Source organism: Cryptococcus neoformans, chromosome 8 (genome assembly GCF_000149385.1).
Source record: "Cryptococcus neoformans var. neoformans B-3501A chromosome 8, whole genome shotgun sequence".
NCBI classification, from domain to species: domain Eukaryota; kingdom Fungi; phylum Basidiomycota; class Tremellomycetes; order Tremellales; family Cryptococcaceae; genus Cryptococcus; species Cryptococcus deneoformans.
Window position 1 is genome coordinate 1,107,871 of NC_009184.1, and position 19,658 is coordinate 1,127,528.

The 19,658-nt window shown below is 48.3% G+C and overlaps 9 protein-coding genes across 9 annotated transcripts; 6 read left to right on the plus strand and 3 right to left on the minus strand.

Moving 5' to 3' along the window:
• Positions 1 to 179: 179 nt before the first annotated feature.
• Positions 180 to 2,850, plus strand: CNBH3990 (hypothetical protein; the record flags this gene model as incomplete). Its single annotated transcript, XM_768854.1, has 5 exons — positions 180 to 284; positions 338 to 625; positions 666 to 1,269; positions 1,317 to 1,951; positions 2,005 to 2,850. The coding sequence occupies 5 exons, from the start codon at positions 180 to 182 to the stop codon at positions 2,848 to 2,850; spliced, it is 2,478 nt and encodes an 825-aa protein (XP_773947.1).
• An 808-nt stretch (positions 2,851 to 3,658) lies between these two features.
• Positions 3,659 to 4,520, minus strand: CNBH4000 (hypothetical protein; the record flags this gene model as incomplete). The annotated part of the gene is made up of 2 exons (XM_768855.1): positions 3,659 to 4,320; positions 4,388 to 4,520. The coding sequence occupies 2 exons, from the start codon at positions 4,518 to 4,520 to the stop codon at positions 3,659 to 3,661; spliced, it is 795 nt and encodes a 264-aa protein (XP_773948.1).
• A 1,515-nt stretch (positions 4,521 to 6,035) lies between these two features.
• On the minus strand, positions 6,036 to 7,020 carry CNBH4010 (hypothetical protein; the record flags this gene model as incomplete). The annotated part of the gene is made up of 6 exons (XM_768856.1): positions 6,036 to 6,310; positions 6,398 to 6,429; positions 6,487 to 6,533; positions 6,585 to 6,629; positions 6,687 to 6,788; positions 6,847 to 7,020. 6 exons carry the CDS (start codon positions 7,018 to 7,020, stop codon positions 6,036 to 6,038), a joined length of 675 nt encoding a protein of 224 aa, XP_773949.1.
• Positions 7,021 to 7,518: 498 nt separating this feature from the next.
• On the plus strand, positions 7,519 to 9,640 carry CNBH4020 (hypothetical protein; the record flags this gene model as incomplete). The annotated part of the gene is made up of 10 exons (XM_768857.1): positions 7,519 to 7,698; positions 7,753 to 7,814; positions 7,869 to 8,040; positions 8,097 to 8,199; positions 8,261 to 8,429; positions 8,484 to 8,606; positions 8,671 to 8,846; positions 8,907 to 9,018; positions 9,088 to 9,419; positions 9,498 to 9,640. 10 exons carry the CDS (start codon positions 7,519 to 7,521, stop codon positions 9,638 to 9,640), a joined length of 1,572 nt encoding a protein of 523 aa, XP_773950.1.
• Positions 9,641 to 9,993: 353 nt separating this feature from the next.
• On the plus strand, positions 9,994 to 10,942 carry CNBH4030 (hypothetical protein; the record flags this gene model as incomplete). Its single annotated transcript, XM_768858.1, has 4 exons — positions 9,994 to 10,193; positions 10,269 to 10,344; positions 10,418 to 10,551; positions 10,675 to 10,942. 4 exons carry the CDS (start codon positions 9,994 to 9,996, stop codon positions 10,940 to 10,942), a joined length of 678 nt encoding a protein of 225 aa, XP_773951.1.
• A 121-nt stretch (positions 10,943 to 11,063) lies between these two features.
• Positions 11,064 to 12,162, minus strand: CNBH4040 (hypothetical protein; the record flags this gene model as incomplete). Its single annotated transcript, XM_768859.1, has 3 exons — positions 11,064 to 11,277; positions 11,331 to 11,725; positions 11,782 to 12,162. 3 exons carry the CDS (start codon positions 12,160 to 12,162, stop codon positions 11,064 to 11,066), a joined length of 990 nt encoding a protein of 329 aa, XP_773952.1.
• A 2,841-nt stretch (positions 12,163 to 15,003) lies between these two features.
• On the plus strand, positions 15,004 to 15,895 carry CNBH4050 (hypothetical protein; the record flags this gene model as incomplete). Its single annotated transcript, XM_768860.1, has 3 exons — positions 15,004 to 15,155; positions 15,220 to 15,656; positions 15,738 to 15,895. 3 exons carry the CDS (start codon positions 15,004 to 15,006, stop codon positions 15,893 to 15,895), a joined length of 747 nt encoding a protein of 248 aa, XP_773953.1.
• A 922-nt stretch (positions 15,896 to 16,817) lies between these two features.
• On the plus strand, positions 16,818 to 18,221 carry CNBH4060 (hypothetical protein; the record flags this gene model as incomplete). Its single annotated transcript, XM_768861.1, has 4 exons — positions 16,818 to 16,946; positions 16,999 to 17,164; positions 17,217 to 17,417; positions 17,479 to 18,221. 4 exons carry the CDS (start codon positions 16,818 to 16,820, stop codon positions 18,219 to 18,221), a joined length of 1,239 nt encoding a protein of 412 aa, XP_773954.1.
• A 744-nt stretch (positions 18,222 to 18,965) lies between these two features.
• On the plus strand, positions 18,966 to 19,355 carry CNBH4070 (hypothetical protein; the record flags this gene model as incomplete). The annotated part of the gene is made up of 1 exon (XM_768862.1): positions 18,966 to 19,355. One exon carries the CDS (start codon positions 18,966 to 18,968, stop codon positions 19,353 to 19,355), a length of 390 nt encoding a protein of 129 aa, XP_773955.1.
• Positions 19,356 to 19,658: the final 303 nt, after the last annotated feature.

Genomic DNA, 19,658 nt, shown 5'->3' on the forward strand with positions numbered 1-19,658 from the left:
CAATCCAGTCATGTTTTGCACGACGCGTCGTGTTAGGTGGCGACCGCCGACCACCTGTAAAGGTTACGTAATATATGGTATTCTCTTTCAGCCGCTCGTTCACCCTGCCACTGACAACAAATCATCATCTCGCTCTTTTCTGGCGTATAAGTTTGAAAACAAAACAATTGTCCCTCAAAATGGAGTCGTCTCGCTCGTCCCAACATGGTAAGAGGTCAGAAAGGCTCACTCGTACTCCTTACGCGCGCCCTACTCCCCAAGGAGCCAGGACTACTCCAAACAGTGTAAGTTGAAATCTTGAACGACCATGTCTTCTAGGCTTATGCCATGCAAACAGGCTCTTGGAGCAATCAAGTCTGCTTTGAGCTTGTTCACGTCTCCATTCTCTCGTTCAACTTCGACTCTCCCAACCCACAATGCGATCGAAGTAGACCGACGCTCTGAGTCAGGCTCCGAAGACAATTGGGACGGAGAAGCTCCCGCTGCGATGAAGGGGCAGGACGTATTCAGCCTCGCGGCTGCTGCTGGAAGGAGTGGTGAGGATTTTGAAGGAAGGCAAATTGCCTGGAGAGGCAAGGGTGAGGCGCTTGGCGGTAAGCGTGAAGTTGCTCGACGAGAACTGCAGGTGAGTACATCAATGATTTCGCATGGGCTAAATATTGCAGCTTGCCCCGCCCAAGGCCTCCGCTGAAATTCGCAATGGTCAACCGATCACTCCCAATACGCCAATCTTCCCCGGTCACTTCCACAAGGACGGTGCAGCTTCTCAGTCCGACCCTTCTCACCCTAGTCGAGCGCTTCCAGCCCCTCTGGTTCCTTCATCTGGTGTTCTCAATGCCGCTACAGGCCAGAACTCGACCGCATCTGCCACTGCAAAGCCCCAACCAGTTACCCCATCCTCGCTTTCTCTTCCATCGCGCCTTCCGCTCCCTGCATCATTCATGACCCCCACTCGCTCTGCCATCGCAAGTGCGTCCAGCAGCCAATGTGCCCTTGCCTTGTCTAGCTTTCTTGACGACAAACAAGGCAAGGTGTTGACTTCCGAAGATCGCACTATCATTGAAGCACTTTCTTCTCGGATTGCTGTGGAGGAAAATGCGTCGCCCGTGGCCCAAGAAAGGCGTGGAGGATGGTTGCCTTCTTCAACTTCCGGAGAAGTCGCCTTCAGGGGTAACCTCAGCCAGTCAACGTCGTCATCATATTTGGGCTCTGGTACTCCTTATAAACAGAGATACCTCGGCCCTGGAATGTCTCCCAAAAAGATGCCTAGTAGGTCGCTTTGTACTATTATGATATCATCCTGACACCTGCATCAGGCTCTAGATCGTCACCTGCGTCAGATCGGCTCCAAAGCAGTCAAAGCAATCCTCCAGCCTCCGTCGGGCCCGATGCCTCCGCCCTACCTCCTTCCTTCCCCAATCGTCATCTGGTCAACACCATCCTTCGCTACTCCGCTACATCCTCCCCCCTTCGTCAATCTTACCGACCGGGTGCGCCTTCTACACCTGCGGCTGCTGCTCCCGAACCTGTTGCGCGATCTCCTGCCGCTGGCGGGAAACGTAAGCCCGAGTCACCCGCTGATCGTGATGTCTCCAAGCGGCGAGAAATTGAGGCTGCTGGCCGTCAAAAGGCTGCTGCCATCATGCAATCACTCATCGAAGAGACTGATTCTACCACACCCAAGCCTAATACCGAGCCTGTAAGGTGGAATGCTTATGATCGAGGGTCTCTTCATGCCAAGGCCACTGGAGAACCTTTTGCTGGGCCATCCACGCCGGCGAAGCAGGTTCCTCCGGTGCCCATCTCGACTCCTAGCACAGCTCACGCAGGTTCTACTCCTAGGAAGAGGACTCCTCTGAGAGGTGCTGCTGCCAAGTTGGAAGCCCATAGACAAGCGATGAAGGGCGCGAAGCCCTTGTCTACTATAGAGAGGATTAAGGGTGTCAGGCCTGTGAGTACATTCTTTATCTACATGCTGTATGGCTAGCTTATAAACCGCTATAGTGGGACAATAACCAGAGCGCAAATTTGACAGCGGCAGAGAAGGTCGTGGAACCTGAGCAGCAAGTTGAAGAACCCGAGGAATCCGAGATCGATGAGCTTGATAGTGAAAGGGAACAAGACACTGACGCCGCGGACATCTCGGAGGTGGAGGATGCTTCGAGGGCCCGCAGGCGTGCTGCGCCTTTGACACCCGCAGAGGAAGTACCCCATCCTTCCAAGGTCCCTGAAGCTACAAAATTCGAGCCATTCCCCACCCAGCCCATCGGTTTCGCCAGCTCTTCAATCTCTAAACCTGCTGTTTCTTCTCCCGCTCCTGCAGCTGCCGAGAGCTATGATTCACCGTTGAGGAAGAGTATCATTGAAGCGCCTAAGAAAGCTGAAGAAAGCGCAAAAACATTCAAATTTAGCTTTGACCAACCGGCAAAATCTGCTTCTGAAGCCGAGACTGAACCCGCTACCCAGCCTATTGTCCGCTCCGAAATTCCCAAAACTTCTAGGCAGGAAAAAACATACCTTTCCGCTAAAGAAGCTGCTCTCAAGGTTGACAAGCTGTCTCTGCCCTTCTTCACTTTCGTCCCTCCTGCGTCTGGGCCTATCCCTGCCAACTCAACCAAGGAGCGAACTGAAAAGGCAAAGGCTGAGGCTGCCAAGTTATCTCCCCCGACATTCGCTTTCAAGTTGGAGCTTTCCGCGCCTGTTAGAGCATCCTCCACGCCCTTATCCAGCGCTGTCAAGAAAGTGAGCGGTGGGAAATGGACATGCTCTATGTGCATGCTTGAGAATCCGGAAAGTGCGACGGAGAAGTGTACCATCTGCGAAGAACCCCGTAAAAATAGTACTGTATAGTAAGGGGTAGACAAAATGCGATTCATTCTTCTTTTTTTCGTGATTCTGTAAGGGAAGTACGAGGGTGGCGTGTCGTGGTGCATTGCTTTCTTCTTCCATCCCGTTTCATACTTTGCCTCTTCTTCAAATATATACCCATGGCCAACAAACACCCAGCCTCAGACATGAGGAACCCACTGAATGAACACACCATCAGAGGCACCCGATACAACTATCCGTACACCCCTCTTACCAGCCACTGGATCATCCGCACGCCGTGTCCATACTGAGTGAAAGTGGTTCCGTACCGGTGGTTGCGTAGCAGCCATCTTATTTGCTCGGTATGGCTTCAGACGGCTTCTTCAGCTTCGAAGCTGATTCTCTCCATAGTCCTACAAGAATCACCAACAAGAAGGAGGTCTGTGCACGACTGTCATTTAAGCTGCCACATTCCTTTTCGCTTCTCTTTCTCTCTTTCAACTACAACCCATAACTCTCTCAAACTCTTTAAACAATATTTTTAATCGGTATGGCTTCAGACGGATTATCCAACTTCTAAGCCGATCCTTCTTGTCCATACTGTGGAAAAATGATGTAGGTAGACATGTATGTAGATTCGTCTTGTTCGTAGTTGCAGCGCTGCCATTGTCCTCGTAGAGGCCGGACAACAACTTAAGCTACACTTATTATTTGCGTTGAATGGGGGCTCCGACGATCGAAAAAAATGATAAAGAAAAGCTAATCACTACTTAAATACATCATCGAAGATGTGGCAAATGCATGTGGCAAATGCATAACTGAAAAGGATATAAATTTATCAAAGGTCTAGCTAATCACTGTAATCATCATCATCACTCTCTTCTCTCTTCTTCCTCACAGGCGGTTTGCGTTGTTCCTCTTTCCCCCTCTGTCTCGAGGGTCTGCGCCCCTCCTCCTGTCTCCTTGTTGACCTAATATTGTCATTACGTCCAGAATCATCTTTGGCCGCCTTTGCTGTGGTCCTTTCCATTTTTTCATTCTTGACACTAGGTGACCTGTCGGACGGGATATCGTCTCGTGTCGCTCGAGTTGACTTTATCTCTGTTTGTTTCCCCACCTGTTTTTCCTCATCCGGGTAATCGTTGTGACCTTCATCTTCATCCTCCCAGTCTTTCATCCTCTTGTTTTTCTTCCTTCCTCCTCTGCCGGCGTATCCTGTACCGGCATCATCCTTCTTCCTAAGCCCCTTCTTTCCCAAACCCTCACTTTCCAACTCTTCTTCCAACTCTTCGTCCTCCTTCTCTTCCTGACATTTTCTGCATAGGTAGCCACCTTTCTTGCCATTATCGTCATCATTCTTAAAATAGTCGTCGTCCAACTTGGCAGATTTCGGAATCCCGTGTCCGCATTTAGAGCATCGCCTCTGATTGAATGGAGCAAAAGATAAGCGGTGTGTGCACAAAGCCCAGATGAATACCAGGAGAAGGAGGACGCCGATTACGGCCAGAGCGACTATTTTATAGAAGTATGATAGACATGGCATCAGCAGTGTCCTTCACAGTGTAAAGGACAGACATACTATAGACTTGTTTCCCATGTGCGTCCATGAATGATGAGACGCTTGAATCGGAAGAAGTGTCGGAGGACGACGATGAATCAGTAGAGTTGGAAGATGAAGAATTATCACGAGCGTAAAGAGCGTAAGGCGCCATGTCGGCTCGTATCTGGCTATCAAGATCGTCTTGGTTCCTTGATCAGACTATCGACTGTCGAGAGGGTATAGTACCGCGACCAACACGGGCCAAGTTGAGTCAGTAGTCTACAGTTAAAGCACCAACAAAATCGTCTAATTCTACTTCTCGAAGGAGAATGTATCTGTCTCATATCATGTGCCCATATGGACTGCCTGGTATATTAGAGGTAAAATTGTGAGCAAAGGAAGGCTCAAAGGATTATGAAGGGATGATCAGGCAGCGGAGCGAGGGGCAACACGAGACAAAGGGCCAGTAATGGGTCGTACGCGTTTGGTAGGGGCTGAATGGTGCCAAGTGCCTTAAGGAGTCCTTCCTTTTCCAAAGACGAGTCTGTGAAGTGGATTTCCATGTTTATGTCTTCTGAGACTTTCAAGCTGCGTACTGATGATGCAAATTTGAGGAGAACTGTATATAGAGGACAGACAATTTCCAAAATGCGTATAAATGACTGAAGTGAAAAGAGATTTGATAAGCATTTTGAGCACCTTTTGACCCACCTTCAAATAGAGTGTTGTCACGATGTTATGCAAGAGTCGCACTCTCCGGCGTCTACAACCGGGCAACGGGATGTTATTCCACCTCGTCCCCGAAGTAACCAAACAAAGAGTCAACCTCCACCTCCAGTCAGACGACCGCGATTTATCGCCCCACTCTTGCAAAATCGACCGAGCATCTTTCGACTTGCCTCTTCTTTCGTTTCGCCTGGTCAGCACTCTCCCCTTCTTCCCCAACACTTGGTCAGTGTTCATTTACCTCGTGTCCGACAGCTCCGCCCCCGCCACGAGTTAGCGATAACTTTCTCCCGAGAGTGATGAGTATTAGTCCAGCTCCTGCTCCTTCAGGCCCTGGCTATTCCTTCCTCTAAGTCCAGCTTCTGTTCCGTCAGCCTGGCAATTCTTCCGTCCGGTTCTGCTAGGCGTGAATCCTTCATTTTCATTCGTCGAGTTCTACATCATCCGAGTTGAGCGCCGGGCAGCTACGCTGACTGACGTGACGCCCGTGGCAAGTGTTCTTCAAGCTCCTCTATCCTTCCAAATAGTTCATAAGGTTGTTAAAAATACGCCCTCTTATAAAAATCAGTCACAGGTGTATCGCCACTGAATAATCGCAAATAGGATATCAGCATATTGACCAGGAACATTGTTGACCGATGATAGATTAATGATCAAGGTATATGTATTCCTTGATTCATGGCCACTCAGTAATATGTATGAACGTCTTTATGCATTTATGCCAACTGCTACGACATTCGTTCCTCGTATCCAAATGCTACCAGTCCCAATTTTCATAGTGATGAATCGCCCAATGCTAAGCAATGTCCCCCCATCTGCCGAACAAACATTCCCAACAAACCACAAGCTATTCTCACGCAATGCGACGATGCAACCATTTTCTTCTTTGTCTGAATCCATAAAACCCCCATCATCCCTATCCTTTTCCCTCTTCCTCCCAAATCTCCAAAACACCTTATGCTCAAGCAACAGGCTTGCAAATCTGTTCCTCTCCATGCCTGTGGCACCCCTCAGGACAAGGATAATCAAGGTTAAACTGCCAAGCGAGTCGCGGGTCGGTCTCATTGTTGCCCACATGCCCTACGACTTGTGTGACCGGTCGATTGCCGCCAAAACCGGGTTGGACGACAGCAGCTTTACGGAGCCATTTGTTACGGACGGAGACGAGGTATTCGGTCCAACCCATGCCGACTAGATCGGGACTCGAAGTACCATAGACGACTCGTTTGAAGCCAGCTGTATGAAGGCATTAATAAAACCAGTTTCTCACTTTGGACCCGTTGGTTGGTAGATCTCGATGGTGGGAGAGTGGGGAATACGTACATTGAAGGATTGTGGAGCCGCACATGGGGCAACTGGGCGGGGAATCTTTAGTTAGGCATAAATACAGATATGTCAGGTACGTTACGTACGGCTCGGCGGTGGTGTAAATCCAAGATTGAGGCCAAATTTCAGTGATCTGTAAGACTTGTCAGTCATACGACAAGCTTGTGAAGCGCGAGAATTTCACCTGAGCAGGTGTCCAGCCAAGCTCTGTGTACTTCTTAACACAGTTCTTGAAAGATTGTCGGTCAGCCCTGTGCTTGATAACTTAATAATCATAAAAGCTTACACGAATAGCATTAACTTCACCATGTTCAGTAGGGTCTCCAATTTCAAGCTGTGAGTTGTATCCAGAACATAACAACTCGTTGTTAGAAGCGTTCACAATAACCTTTGCCCCTGCTAGTTAGCTCGGATAATTACATAAAACCGTCGCGGTTGACACTTACAGAGCCGTAGGCGTTGAAATGACAGGGAGGCATCACCTCAATAGATTTGCGCATCCAATGGAGGTCGACTTCGTAAGGGACATTGTCCGAATGAGTGGGGTTCGCTCCAGATTTAAGGGCGTAGAGCCCAGCCATGGCAGTAACGCTGGCACCGAAGATCGCCTGAATAAACATAGTCGAGGCTGCTGGTGGAAATTTACCGTGTACAAGCGTAGAGATGCAGTGGAAGATAATGTTAAAGATATAAAAAAGATTCGGTCGGTCGGTGACGATGTCATGACAAAAGTGGATTGGCCTATGCATTTCCCGCGTGCTGAAAAGAATCTTGGCCGAGATGAATTCAACTCCGACGTTGAATCTTCGGCCCGCGGCGGGTTATCTGCAACCCGGCCGTGAATACTTTAAATTACAAAGATACGGAAGCTCCCGATCAGCGCAGCGATAAGTTATTGATGGTACCTCTTCCGTCCCGTTCTCGACTGTCATTCGCGAACATCAGTCAAGTATTTCCGCTGATCCAAGATAAGGGATAAGGAATTCTAACCTATCGCATGCTCACCATTGCCTACGTATAAACACTGAATGTATGTATATATACATCCAGTTATTGGAACCTTTACAGGAACTCCGAACTGCTTTTCACCTTGGACCAAGTAAACACATCATTCAAACATGTCCATTACACCACCTGAATACGACGAAAAAGATATCGAAGCCCAAACCTATGTTTCCCCAGCAGGCCGCCAACATGATCACGCCTCTGCAGGTGGTCTTCTAGAGGCTGACGATGGTGTACCCCGAGGAAAGGGTATCTCTGCCCCTTTATGGAAAGCCATGGCCTGGTTTGATCGGGTAGATCTTCCCTTATCTCTCAGATTACTGGTACATCTCTAACACAAATGGCAGTTTGGCGTTGAAGCAAGAGGTATTGAAAGAGTACCAGAAGATGATAGGCCTCATACCAGCTGGCAAGTCATATCCTTGATTATCTTTAGATGACAGAAGCTTATGGCCAAACGCAGGTGGGATAACGGCACACTTTGGTTCTCTGTCAACTCTTGTGTCGGCACTTTCAGTGTAGGCTACTTGGGACATCTCTACTACGGTATGGGCCTTCGAGATGCCGCTCTCACTATTGTCTTCTTCAACTTGCTTTCCTGCGCTCCCGTCGCTTATATGTGCACTTTCGGTAAAGTATGTGGCTTTTTTTTCTACCCATCACGTACTCACCATGAGTCGCAAATTCATAGGAACTTGGACTTCGTCAGATGGTTCTTTCACGTTTTGCCCTTGGTTACTGGACCGGAGTTATCCCCGTTATCTTCAACTTGATTGCTTGTTGTGGTTGGGCCAGTACGCGGAATCCTTATCTAAGCTACCAAAGCACTGACCTTCAGCCGTCCCGCATTACTAGCCATGAACACTATTGCTGGTATCTCTTGTTGGCGAGCAATCAGCACCACCCATCAAATACCTGTGGTCGCTGCTGCTGTGATCCTTGCTCTCCTTACTCTTATCGTTTCCTTCTGTGGATACAAGGTCATCCACCTTTACGAAAAATTTGCTGGTTACCCTGTTTTGATGTATGTTTTTCTCTCCAGCTTCCCTACTATTAACTGATTTACGCTCCGCTACAGCGCTTTTCTGGTGTCAATGGGCACTTCTGCCAAGTACATGGATCTCCCAGGCGCGTGGGGTCCCAGCGGACCTGTAGAAGCCGCCGGTGTTCTCACGTTTGGCTGTGCTATTGTCGGATACGCGTGGGTCGTCATCTCTTCAATCATTACTGTCATTTGTACATGTAAGTGCTGACATATGACATAGGATTGGATGGGTCGGTTTCGCTGCCGACTTTACAGTCTCCATGCCCAGAGAGACGAGCACCAAAAAGCTTTTTTGGGTTACCTTCTGGGGCTTGGCGATTCCGCTGATCTTCATTGAGCTTATGGGTGCTTTGGCAGTCACTACCTTTAGTGCCCGACCTGACTGGGAAGAGATGTGTAAGCCCTCTTCCGTTTCCAAATTCATCACTGCAGTCACTGATGGATGTGTATGGATAGTCAACGATGGTGCGGCTGGTGGCTTACTTGCCGGTCTTCTTCAGCCTTGTGGTGGCTTTGGTAAATTCCTGCTTGTCATCCTCGGTTTGTCAACTGTGGCTGTCAACACACCGTAAGTCGCCTTCGATCCTATCCTTCCTTCTCATCTCTTCCAATAATATTTACCTCTATCCCCCTTTAGCAATGTTTATATTTTCACCAACACCTTCCACGCCCTCTCTCCTTACTGCCAAGCTATCCCCCGACCTTTCATCGCCCTCATTGTCAGCATCATCTACGCTGTTCTCGCCGCGGCCGGTGCAAACTCCTTCTCTGCCGTGCTTGAAAACCTTCTTCTCTTCTTGGCTTACTGGCTCGCCATGTACTTCGGTATCGTGGCGACTGAGCATTTGGTATTTAGGAAGAACAGCTTTGACAATTATGTGCCAGATGATTACACAAACTGGAGGATGTTGCCTTTGGGTGTCGCTGGGTTCTTTGCCTTAGGTCTCGGATGGACAGGTGCTGCTCTTGGTAAGTTTTTACTTAGCAATTTTTTTTCCTTTCTCTTGGCATGCACGCAGCGCACACGGATGGCTGATTGTGGAACAGGCATGAACACTTCTTGGTTTATCGGCCCTATTGCCAAACAAATCGGAGGTGGTGGTGATGTGGGCTTTGAGCTGGCCTTTGGATTTGCAGTAACGACCTTCATACCACTGCGATACTTTGAAAAGAAGTATTGGGGCCATTAGAGGGGTTTTTGAGATCTGATAAATGAGACTTTTGGGAGTTTGGTCATTGTTTTTGATAGATAGGTAAAATAGATGTTAGGGATCGTCTCCGTCGTTGTATAACGAGTAAGCTCAGCTATCGTATCTATGCAGGTACAAAAAATGGACGACTTCCTGCTGATTCTAAAGCATTACGTAACTTGTCAGGGGCCGGAAAAGCGACGCGTTTTCGCGTTTTTCCGTAGTACGTCGGTATGAAACAACGAATTCGACCTCTTTGTTCTTCGTCTCCACATATTTCATCCTCCACAGCCCATAGATCGGCATCGCCGCTGCATAATCACAAGGAATAGAGGTATTAGAATCCAAAAACTATGTCAAGATCACCATCTCCAACCCTCTCCGACTCGGCCCTCCTGGACTCGCTCGAAGATTCATTTGACTTCTCTGCCCACCGGGAGGCGCGAATGGAAGCTCTGTCAAGACAAATCAAACAGGTGAAAGACTTGAGAGAGAGTGAATATGGAAGGGTGGTGGAATTCAATGAAGAGAAAGCGCTTATTGAGCGTATGGCGTGGGTTTCCCATTTTTCCATTCTTTTTATATCTGAATGGGAATACTAATAATACTTCGAAACTGGGATTGGTAGTAAAGAAAAGTATTGCGTTTTACATTTTGTTCATCCTAATTTTCAGCGCTGTGATATAATGGATCGTCATCTGTCCGTGAGTCAATCCAACCTCTACCTATCTCCTACCCGAATGATTCGACATGCTGACATGGACATGCAATGTACAGCAACTCGCTCCAAAACACAAACACACCCTTTTCCTTCGGGCAAACGTGGATAATGTCCCGTTCTTGGTGACCAAGATGGCAATCAAGGTTCTACCTTGCGTGATGTCGTACGTTGATGGGAGGGCCGTTGATCGGTAAGTCATCGTCAGAGTTACTACATATTCATTAGAAGAGTAAAGCACAGGAAGTTGCCAATAATCCCTAAGCAAAATAGGTGAAACTTGACCGTTCCGCTGACTCGATTTTGACAATGATAGGTTGATTGGTTTTGAAGAGCTCGGCCAAACAGACAACTTCACTACCAAAGCCCTCGAATTCCGGCTCTCACAAACAGGTGTTCTCCCAACAGATCTAACATTGGCGACCAACGTGTCTTCTTCGCTCCTCACTCAAAAACAGCAGGGATCTCGGTCGGATTTTGAAGAGGAGGATTCGGAAGAGGAAAAGGATAGGAGAAGAGGAAAAAGTGGGATACGGGGCGGGTTTAGGAATAAGAGGGGAGACGAGAGTGATGATGACTGGTAGATGTATTTATATTTTCTTGGGACTGCAGGCACGATGCAAGTTGTATACAACATTGACGTATACCCCTAATACCTATGTTCTACTGATTGATACCTGTAATGATCTTCGTGCAATTTGTAATTTACTCCTCATCGCTACCCTCTTCATCAGACCCACCACCAATCTCAATCCCGCCACCACCCGTTTGCTCTGCCCGTTCCTCTCTCGCCTCTCGCCTTGCCTTGTTACGAGCTTCGATTTTGGCAATTACTTTATCGGCGATGTTGAATATACCCTGCGTCGGGGCACCGCAGGCGTAGCACTTGGGTGATTTTTGGAATCGTTTCGCAGCGCACCTAGAACATATTTGTCAGCCGGGAAAAATGAAAGTGAGCGAATGAATACTTACCCCATGCAGAAGTAATGCCCGCATTTGGTAACCACCGGCTGTGTAAACGGTTGTCTACAGATTAAACACGCAAACGGTACTTCCTCTTCCTCATCCTCCTCCTCTACCTCTCTCACTCCTTCTTCCGGCAACTTATCCAGCTGCCAGCCCGCCAGATAATCTCCTCTATCATGCAAGAATTTACAAGAATCGCCATATCCACAGAAACCGGTCTCTTTATAATCTTTGCAGACGTCGGGCTGGTAGTCCATGAGGGTGATTGTGCGTACGTGGGAGGTAGCTTTGATAGGACCGGATTTCATCTTCTTGTCGAGTGTTTCGCGGGTCTTGTTTATTGTCGGTAAGTAGGCGGATGCACCTCGATACAGGCCGTCATCTGTCACGATCTCGCCGTCCTTTGAGGCTTGTCAGAATCTCACCGTAAATAAACTAAATTCAGAGCATGACTCACCTCATCTAGCCTGACTTTCTTATCCCTTTGCCCTTGTCCATCTACATCCTCCAAATCCCAATCATTTGCCCTCGTTGCAAGCTCATCCCCTTTCCTCGTCAGTCCTCCTTCGGCAGCATAATCAAACTCATCCAATCCGCCTCCCACACCATCCTCTTCCTCTTCATTATTGGCATTTGTTCTCCGACGCTTTGTGCCTTGGACGAGAGGGTTAGCGAGAGATTTTCTCTCCGGTCGAACGACATTGGAGCCGGAAGCGGATGCGGATGCTTCAGCGACAGGGTCGAGAGGCGATGGAGAGCGACGACGTTGGCGAGATTGGGCGGGACGGCGAGAAGGGCCTTTTTTGAATGTGACTACTGGTGCAGGCGCTTCAGACATGGTTGACAAGTGTCTTTCAAGAATGAAATGATTTGGATAGAAAAGATGCCGAATGATGCTGATTTAAGACGAAGGCGGAGGCGAAGATGTTTAACTTTTGATGACTAATCATGCAGTATCCTAGTGATGAACGGAATCAAATATATAATCACTCAAATGTATGTATTTCTGGATTACTCGATTGGATATACTTCTTTACACCACACGCCAGAATGATGAAACCGCTCGAAAGTATACTATTGCCTTCCATCCTATCAATTGCACCAATAGTTAAAAGATGGGTTAAGAAAGGGGTGTGGCTAACAGGACGAATTACCAAGGATAGAGTCGCTATCGATATCTCTTTTATATCTGCGGCGGACATCTGACAACGAACACTGCCAGGCATACATCAAGCAACGGCAGCAACAGGTATCAACCCCATGACTGATCTATAATTTCATCAAGGAATCAAATATATCTTATTATGAATCTATCTTCATCCTTTCCCGCAACCTGCCCGCCCATTTGGACCCTCCAGCACCAACCCCAGCGATGTTTGCGCCCGCTCCCAAACCGGCGAATCCGGAATTCGGCTTTTGCGGGGGTGTCATTCTAGTAGATCCTCTTGCACCCACCGTGGTGGCATTCCCCATTTCATTATCCACTGTCGTCGATGACCCCTTCTTTCTCCCAGTGGGCGCCGGTGCCAACCCACCCTTAGGTATAATCGGTCTGTCTTTCGGGTGGGTGACTGGTAAGTACACTGAATCGGTTCTCGCTGTCTCCGGCATGATTGGGATATCTGGTGGGCTGTCACTCCTCGGAGTCCTAGATTGCGAAGGATGGGAAAGCCACGATGCCTGGAAGGCGTTTGATGATCGTTTTGAGACTGAAACTTTTTTGGCTGGCGGCATAGGACGTGAGGCTGGGTTTATTGTCTTGCTGTTGGACCTTACCTTTGAGCCACCGCCCAACAGGTGTGTGATCTCGTCTCCCAAAGAATTTTCGGAATTGTCTGTTTCTGTACGCTGAGGTTGAGGTCGAGGTCGGATCGTATCCATCGTTGCGTTCTTTCTTGGATATATCTGCCTCGTATTCTGCTTATTCCTCTGGATAGTATCAAGCGATCCACCGTGATAGGCTGTTTGGCAATAGGTCTTCCTTTTCGGTGGAGAGGCCGAGCTGCTGGATGTGGAGCTGGAATGACTCATCTCAGGATGATCTACTGCGGGTACGATTAATTCACCTAACCCGTCTAATCTCATTAGCTAATTAGCTCAAACCATAGTTCATTAGAAGAAGAAGAAAAAGCTTACCATTTCTACCTTTCCTATCCCGCCTTCCCCAATTCGTTGTCTCAATTTCTTTATTTGCTCTCTCAATCTCCATGTTTGCCTCTTTCACCTTATTCCGACGTACCTTCTCTAACTTCTCCTCTTCCTCTAGTTGTTTTTTCAGCTTGACTTTGGCCTCCACATACTTTAACCGCACAGCCGCTTTTTTCATCGAGTTGTACGACGAAAAGACAGAGTCACGGAAAGTATCTCTTTTGCGTCGCCTGTCTTGTGGTATGGGAGGGGCGGGTGGCGCTGGATGCTGAGGATGATCATGAGAAGGCAGAGGTGGTCGGTCGTAGTACGGTTCGTAAGAATACTCCCTCCAATACCGATCACTCCTTATTCTATCCCTATCCCTTTCACGCCATTGATGCCGACGGGGATAGTAGGTCTCATCCGAATAATCGGTCTCTGTTATACTCTCACTCTCACTTCTTCGTCGTCGATGTCCAAATCCATCCCTTCCTTTTCGCTGTCTTCGCCTCCTTCTCCTCACTTTCCGTCTTCTCGTCCTTGAAGGACGAATTGTACCTCCATCACTAATCGAATCGTCGCTCTCACTCCCGGTCTCTGTTTCTGTTTCGCTATCTGACCACATCTCACTATCGCTTTCACTTTCTTCCTTCTTCTTCTTTCCCTTCCTCTTGCCCTTTGCCCTTTCCCTCATTCGATCAACCAACTCCTTCTCTTTCTCATTCTCTATCCTTTTCCTTTCCCTCTCCTCAATCTCTTCCTTCTTCTTTGCCTCTTCGACTTTTACTTTTTTCCGGTGACGCCACCATAACCATACCCCCACTACCAGCACGAGCAAAGCGCCGAGAATGAGGGCGAGGAGCTGCCACCATGAGAGGTGGGTGGTAGCCACTGCTTTGGCGAGGATGCTTGTTGATGTTGCGGAAGAGGAAGAGGAGGGAAGGGTTTCGGTAACGTAGACCCGTCGATTGAGGAGGTTCGCTGTAGGGTATTCTGATTGTGTGGATGAGATATTTGCGAGAGACATGGAGTTTTGGCTTGGATCGGGGGTAGGATCGGGAAGAAGCCGGGAGGGGGATAGTGCGATGGGAGCCATCTATACCCATTGTGAGTTTTTTTTTACGAAGCCTTCGTCTTGGACGTCTAGCTCATAAGTCAATTCTTGTGCTATGAGTAGTGCCCAACAAGTCCTAGCAGCCAAATCTATTCGAGACGCTGCTGGTTGGATCTCTGTATGGAAACGATTGCACAACGACAAAATTACTAAGTTCAGAGATGACACTTTGAAAAATGGCAAACCCAACAGCTTAACGATCACGAAGACTTCCTTACCCTCCCTTTCCATCCCTCCAGCCATCCTTGCAAGCCTTGAACATCAACTCTCCTTCCTTTAAGTTTAGTCCTCCTTCTAGAAGAAAGGAAGTACTCTTTCGTGGTTGATGGTTGGTAGAGAATCTGCCTCGACTTTCCGTCCATTCAGATCGAGCTTTAACACCATTACACATCCTGTTGAGCCGCTGTCTGACTGCAAGGGCATATCTCGCTTTTAATGAAGTACAAAGGCAGTAACCCCTTTCAGACTTCTCTCTACATAACCAGCCTACCACCTGGTATCCGACCTGCTCATTTGAACCGAATACTCGCTCACCCACCAAGACCACTTGGGAAAAGAAGAAGGAAGCGCGATACCGGGGTTGAATTGTATGTTTTACCCCTCTTTGCATTTCTAGCCCATGCTTCGTTCGGTGGGCTCATGGACTGGTAGAATTCAAATATACACAATCCCCAAGAAGCCCAAAAGACGATATCTTCCCAAATCGAGGTCAACGCAACCCACTGGTCTTCTAGATCCAAGACACTCTCCCCCTCAAGCTATCGAACGCGTAGTCTCACTGCTTCGTACCATCCTTTGTATACCACACGCACCGGATCTGGGACCACAACGTCCGGCCACTTCAACAGAAGAAGGTTCACTGAAGTCTCAGCTGTCGATATCATCTCCTTTACCGTCAGGTGTAGGCGATAGAAATGGAACTGGGACAGAGGTTGTAGTTGAAAGAGAACTTGGTGAAGGGGAGCTTAATGAGGACGAAAATGACCAGACAACAATGGTTGACGAAGATGAGAACGTAATGGATCAGAAGCAGGAAGCTGACGGCGAGGAGACTGTGGGGTATATCCATTTTTGCTGCGAGCAGCATAGTGAGTTTTCCTTCTGCCCATCTATCTCGTACAATTGTGCGCTGACACCCATCTGCCTCCTTCTGCTTTTCCCTATGTCAGTGTACCTCGGCAAACGTATCCTTCGTCACGTTACGATAGATGGCTACCGACCAAAAGTCAGAACGAGGAGGTTTAATGTTGGTATTCTCAGACATTGGGCGAGACCGATAGGAAGGATTACAACAAATGTGGACAGGAAAGACAAACATAAACCATGATGTAAGGACAAACGTTCACCAAGGCGAGGTCACTTTTGCCACCTTCAAACTTGTCACTATCTTCCGCATGTTGTATCTATATTATCGTATCATAAAACAGATACCAGATTCATTGTAAAAATATGGAAGTAGATAAACTTTCTTGATCGAGGCCAGATTATCCAATATCACAACTGGTGTGCATAAAATCCAAGTAACTTTACCTAAACAGTATTTATCATCCATCACTCGCGATCACTTGTTGGCCGGAGAGAAGAAATAAGTCCTGGACTACTCCTCTTCATCATCACTATTATCACCAACACCAGCAAGAGCAAGCCGCTCCGCATCAAAACCACTGAATTCTTTGTCGTCACTAAAGGGTCACATAGGAGTCGAGCTTGCTGGCTTCAGAAGCGATCGATTGGTACATTGGTATTGATTATTATACCGTCTTTATGCCATACCGAGGTGCCAGACGGTGGTAGTGTATGCCAATCGGCTTCCAGTCCAATGGCAACCTCAAATGTGATTCTGCGGATCGAACCTTCGGAATTGGATTTGACACCTGTGTTGTTGGGAATCAAACTTGCTTCTGAAGGGTATGTTTATGCGGGCTTCTTTTGGTCGTGAACGCAAGTGCAGTGAGTATCAAAAGAGCAAAAAAGACGATCTTCGTATCAGCCTGGTTCGCTCGTTGAGAAACTGAAAGGATGAAGGATGTTTTCCGGTTGAAAATAACTAATTGCGGGGATAATTAAGGGGGCGATAATTGATTTATTAACAAAATCCACTAAAAAGCAGCTTTTGGAATCAACAACTCGATCGGCATGACGTTGCCGTTCCGCCGGAAGGCAGGTGGGCTGCGTGCTCAGGATCGCGGAGGAATTGTGTGTCGCTATCAGGACTCGTCGTACTGTTTCAATCTTCAGCACAAATCGCCATGCCTGCAAAGAAACTGCCTCCCTATCACCCTTCTCAGCCTGAGCCGGACATTGCTCCATTCGACATTTCGACCGCTGTAGATGCAGAGCACGACAAGCCCGCTGGTGACGATGAACTTCTGCCCAAAGTGAGCCGCATGGTGTCTCACGGAATGACGGGGGCTAAAGATCTTCGTATAGATACCCAAGGATGCCAACGACAAGACTGTAGTATTTCCGCCTCTTATCTTGGGATGCTCCACATTTGGCTACGGGATATATGCCGACGACGATAATGTCCGGTCGTCTATGCCATTACGGGTTGTGCGATTGGCTTTGCGCAGCGGTATGAACGCCTTTGACACTGGTGAGTGTTCTATGGTTCGTCTATCCGTTGCGAGGAGCTGAATTTAGCTTAGCACCATGGTACCATCCATCAGAAATCATCCTCGGCAACGCGCTTGCCGCGTTAGATTATCCTCGCGGATCATACCATATCATCACCAAAGTTGGTAAATACGGACCCAACTCGTCTGATCATATGTATAGTCCCGAAGTTGTCCAAGCTAGTGTGGAAAGAAGTTTGCGAAGGCTGAGGACTGATTATCTCGATGCTGTTTGTGAGTTTTCCCTTCTCTGAAGCAGTTGAGTACCGGAAGATAGATAAGCTAATAATTATAGACCTGCACGATGTAGAATATGCTTTACCCGGCCCATCATACGAAGGTGACCCTGTATCTCTTCTTTCCACCATCTTATCCCAGCCTCCGGTACCTACCGCCGAAGAACTCAAGATCTTAGACGGCATTGGCGCCCTTCGCAAGCTCCAAACCACGGGCCATATCATACTCGTTGGTATCGCCGGTTACCCTCTGCCTATCCTCCTTCGTCTCGCTCTTCTCGTACTCCATAGTACCCGAAAACCGCTCGATGTCGTCCAGACGTACGCTCATCATACCCTGCAGAATGATGCGCTCCAACAAGGCTATCTACAAGCTCTGGCGGAGAAAGCGGGTGTGAGGCAGATAGTGAGCGCTTCACCCCTTGCTATGGGTCTCCTCACCACTTCAGGTGGACCTGGTTGGCATCCAGCGAAGGACTATCCAGAGTTGTTCAATGCTACCCGGGCAGCGGTGGAGTTGTGTAAAGAAAAAGGGACGAAGCTAGAAGACGTAGCGCTTTCGTTTGGATATCGTCCACTGAGCCAGCCAAACGGTAGACGGGTGCCGATCGTGGTGGGATGTAAAGATTTGCAAGAGATGAAGGAGACGGTGAGAAGATGGAAAGAGGTAAATCCAGCCCAAGGGGGCGAAGGGGGGCTGGAGAAGAAGGAACTGGAGGAGGAGGTGAAGAAGTTGTTTACGGAGAAGGGGGTACAGGGGTGGAGCTGGGCTTGCCCGAGTGAAGCACAAAGGGCTGGATAGGGTCCTGTCTGGTGTCTGCAAACGAGAATTAGTAATGAAAAATGGGTTTTGCATATCTCAATGCATAACAGATTGATGGGATGCGTCGCAAAGGTATCTTTTCATCGAGCAGTTGAAATGAAGATGGTTGTAAACGCGCTTTGATCTTTACAACATGTGTCTTATGTAACCTTTGCGATTGAATTGGAAAAGGAGAAAGTATCTTATGCTGAACTAGACCCGTCGGGGCAGTCTACGCGAATCTAATGGCTACAATTGATTATCATGAGCGCCCCTATAACTGGCGACGCAAGGAAGATCATACTTGTCTCGAGACGCAATAGCATGCTTTTTTGGTATTGTTCTCAAGTAATCGAAGCTCGTTGCTAAGAGAAGAGGGAGAAGGGGACTGTCGGATTACTTTGGGTATCAGGCGAGAAGGCGTAGTCGGGATGGTGTAAGTGGCCCTGAGCATCTGTTGGGGTCGTCGCTGGATACGAGGGCACATATACTAACCAAGATTCGTCTGCGGTGGGTGGGAAGCAAGCAGGAAGCGGAAGAGAGATTAGATAGAGATGCACCCCGGCCATATACTACAAGTCCCCTGGGACTGTAATTAAGGTGGTTATTTATCATCGGGCGCCGGTCACACACATGCTGTGCCTTGTGCCGATCCTCGAAAGTCTCGAACATCCACCATCTCAAAATCCGGCGTTCCATTCTCATTCTCATCTTTTAACGCCGTTTCTTTCCCATTTTCACGCCATGTCGCCACAGTCCATCCTCGTCTCCTACAACCTCTGTCCTCCAGCCGAAACACCGCAGCCCACGGCAGGCCCATCCTCTCAGCCAGTACCGTCTTCTGCAACCTTTTCTTTCCCTATTCCTCCGCCGTCTCTCAAGACCAAAGCATCCACATTATCAGCAACGACGCAATACTACACCTCTGCCTCCGCGGCTCTCCTGGCTGCGCAGGCGACGCTTAATGAGAAGCTGACATACTGGAAAGACGCTATTGGAGACAAGGAAAAAGCAAAAGAGGACGTTGGAGCAGTAGGGTTTGGTAGGGGAAAAGCGATGATGATGAGCAATGAGGTTATTGGAGAAATGAAGAATGGACAGGAACAAGAAGAAAGTTCGGAGGAAGAGGAATAGTAACACTATCATCTCGGTGTGTCGTTGGAGATTACATATGTACGTGGTACTTTCTCCGTTTCCCCTTTCTGGCTGCGACGCTGACTTACACTTGTGGTGACAGCAGAGACCAAAATCTCGGGCACGAGTGTTGGTGCATACCTCCCTGTTGTGCGGCGTTGTTGTTCATCGTTATTTCCCGAGACATAAACACGTCTAAAAGACTCGGGGCCGCAAAGGCAGGGAGTCGCAAAGAGCGGTACTAGACTTGCAGTTGATGTATTATGTATCCTCAGTTGATCCTTTTCGTCGGTTTTATTAACT